The sequence below is a fragment of the Acanthisitta chloris genome, unplaced genomic scaffold (assembly GCF_000695815.1).
Source record: "Acanthisitta chloris isolate BGI_N310 unplaced genomic scaffold, ASM69581v1 scaffold38791, whole genome shotgun sequence".
In the NCBI taxonomy this organism is placed as follows: domain Eukaryota; kingdom Metazoa; phylum Chordata; class Aves; order Passeriformes; family Acanthisittidae; genus Acanthisitta; species Acanthisitta chloris.
Window position 1 is genome coordinate 9296 of NW_008654990.1, and position 2356 is coordinate 11651.

Here is a 2356-nt window from a genome sequence, read left to right on the forward strand (position 1 = left end):
TTTGGCTGCACTTCTGAAAGGAGTACTTAGTTTCTGATGATGATCCAGTTTATCTTCCAATTGACCCCCTTCTCCCTTCAGTAAAATACTGCTTAAACCATTTGATTCACTGCTGACAAATGAGGCAAAAGCCGGTTTTATTTTTCCAAATTTCTGGGTGGGAGACCAAGCAGGAGTGATTAAGAGATGTATAAAACCGTAATTCAACCTTGCTGCTAATCAAAGCCTGGCAAAAAGTTTGCAGTCTTCTCTGCTCTGCCATGAGGGCAGCTTTCTGGAGGGGACAGTTTCTGAGGGAATTAGGAATTGACTTGGGCTCTCAGCTCTTCCTGAATGTGGCAGATTCCTGTCTGCACTTGCTAACAAGTATGGATTTCAGCTGTTGTAAATCCTACATGAAAGCTATTGAGCACAAAATACATTGTAGACAGCAATCATCAGTGAGAGCAGTGAGATGCTATAGCAACTTCATAATGACAAAGTTTGTTTATTTTTAACATGTATCCTCGGTAAAGCTCTCTCACTCCAGAATGTTTCAAAATACTAAGTGGTTTATGTGTTTACTTCTGGCTCCTGGTTGCATTTGCTTGTTCAACAGTGAATATCAGAGTCACAGCTTCTTCCCACCTGAGAATATTGAATCTTTGTTTTCCTCTCACTTCTCTCCCGCTCTGTCATGTCATGTGCCCTGACACTCCTCATGTTACTGAGCTCTCTTCTGAAGATTTTTGACAACTAGCTGTTTGCTCTCCTATCTTTGACCTGACTGGTTCTCTTCCTGGTGCACCTTTGCTGGTGTTAGTGGATAATTGCATTCTTTAGCCTTTGAGATCTAAATAAACAACCTCTGATAGTTCTTCACAGCCATACCTGATGACAGGTCTCCTATCTCCCAGTACAACCACCTTGCCTGGAGTGCTTGTCGTGCTCCTCCTTCACTGCTTGTACTGCTCATGGGAGACACTATTCTCATGCTGTGCTCTAAGGTGTTTCCCTGTTACTCAATTTCATTCATGCAAAGTTAGCTTCCATATGCTCCCTTCTGCTGAGCCAACCCTTCTAATGATTTTTGATCTACATTAGGTTGTAGAATTCTTCAAGATTACATCATCTTTTAATCTCATAGCATTCTCTTATCATGATACTTCTAAAAGAGTTCTGGTTTTGACTGCTCGTGATGTCCCTTAACTCTTATGTTAATTCTTAACAGAGAACTATAGGATTTTTGAGGGTGTAGGTCTTTGATCTTTGCGTAAGTTTAATTTGTAAATACAAATTTTTAAATAGCAGATTTAGATTTGAACTCCCACATTTATTCATTTCTTCCATCATTTAAAACTGTACCAGGTTTTCAGGAAGAAAGTTCTTTTTGTTTTTGCTCCTGAAGAACTTCCTAAGCACCTGGAGTTTCGGTGTTATGTAATATAATAGGTTTTACCTCAGGTAATTTCATTCTCAGTATTTTATCTTTACATATAAAACATGGTGTCCAGAACACATGGTTAATATTAAAGAGAAGTAAAATTGTAGTGATGTGTGGTATGCGTAATTTATATCACCTGTTCTGTTTATTTCACAGTCTATTTTCTACTACAGTGTTCAGTTTCTCCCTTCAGGCAGAGTGGTAGTACAAATCTAATCTCTGTACTTTCTGCTATGAAAATTAGATATCTTTAAAGGGTCTTAAACATCTTTTAATTGATTATTGTCTTTTTGTGTTTTTATTGTTGCTGAAAGCCAACAAAAGCTTATTCGACATGGTACCTAACTTAGCAAATCTGTAAGAAAAACCTCCATCTGTAATTTCTTAAATGCTTTTGAAAGTAGACAAAGGTACTGTTCAGATTTAACTTAGCAAGTAACCCTTGCTGTCAGAATTATCCATGCCTAATAAGATCTGAACAGAAGGGAACATTCTGTCTCATTCCATTTGTATGTTTAGTTTTGTTTCTTACTGGTATGTCTTCCCATTGCTGGCTCTTCACAAGTTCATAAGAAGGTTCTGTTAAATCAAATTTCGGAACAGGGAAGCCAGGAATGGCATTGTGCAGATGGAACCCGAATGTCACCAGCCAGCTGTTAACATCTGAAAAAGAATTATTAAAAATAAAAGCAGAGAGAAGAATATTAGAACTGTTCTGTATTTTTCAACCACACCATTTTTACATGGAATAGTTTTTGGCATAGTTGATCTCCTTCTGTAACAGGAAAATTATTCAACAGTCTTCGTTTTGATACGTATGGATTTAGATTTGTGCTACAGCTAGAACAGCAAGCCTATACAGAAAACCTGCAGTTCTAAACTTGCAAGAAAATGTTCTATATGAGTTGCACTAGGCTCAGTTGATAAGCATTG

The 2356-nt window shown here is 37.6% G+C and overlaps 1 protein-coding gene across 1 annotated transcript in view; it reads right to left on the reverse strand.

Moving 5' to 3' along the window:
• The window catches only part of LOC103810821 (teneurin-3-like), a 12252-nt gene that overhangs the window by 2966 nt on the left and 6930 nt on the right, over positions 1-2356 (reverse strand). The window contains exon 4 of the mRNA XM_009083743.1: positions 1956-2086. Coding sequence (XP_009081991.1) covers positions 1956-2086 — 131 coding nt within the window. The remainder of the gene's footprint in view (positions 1-1955; positions 2087-2356) is intronic.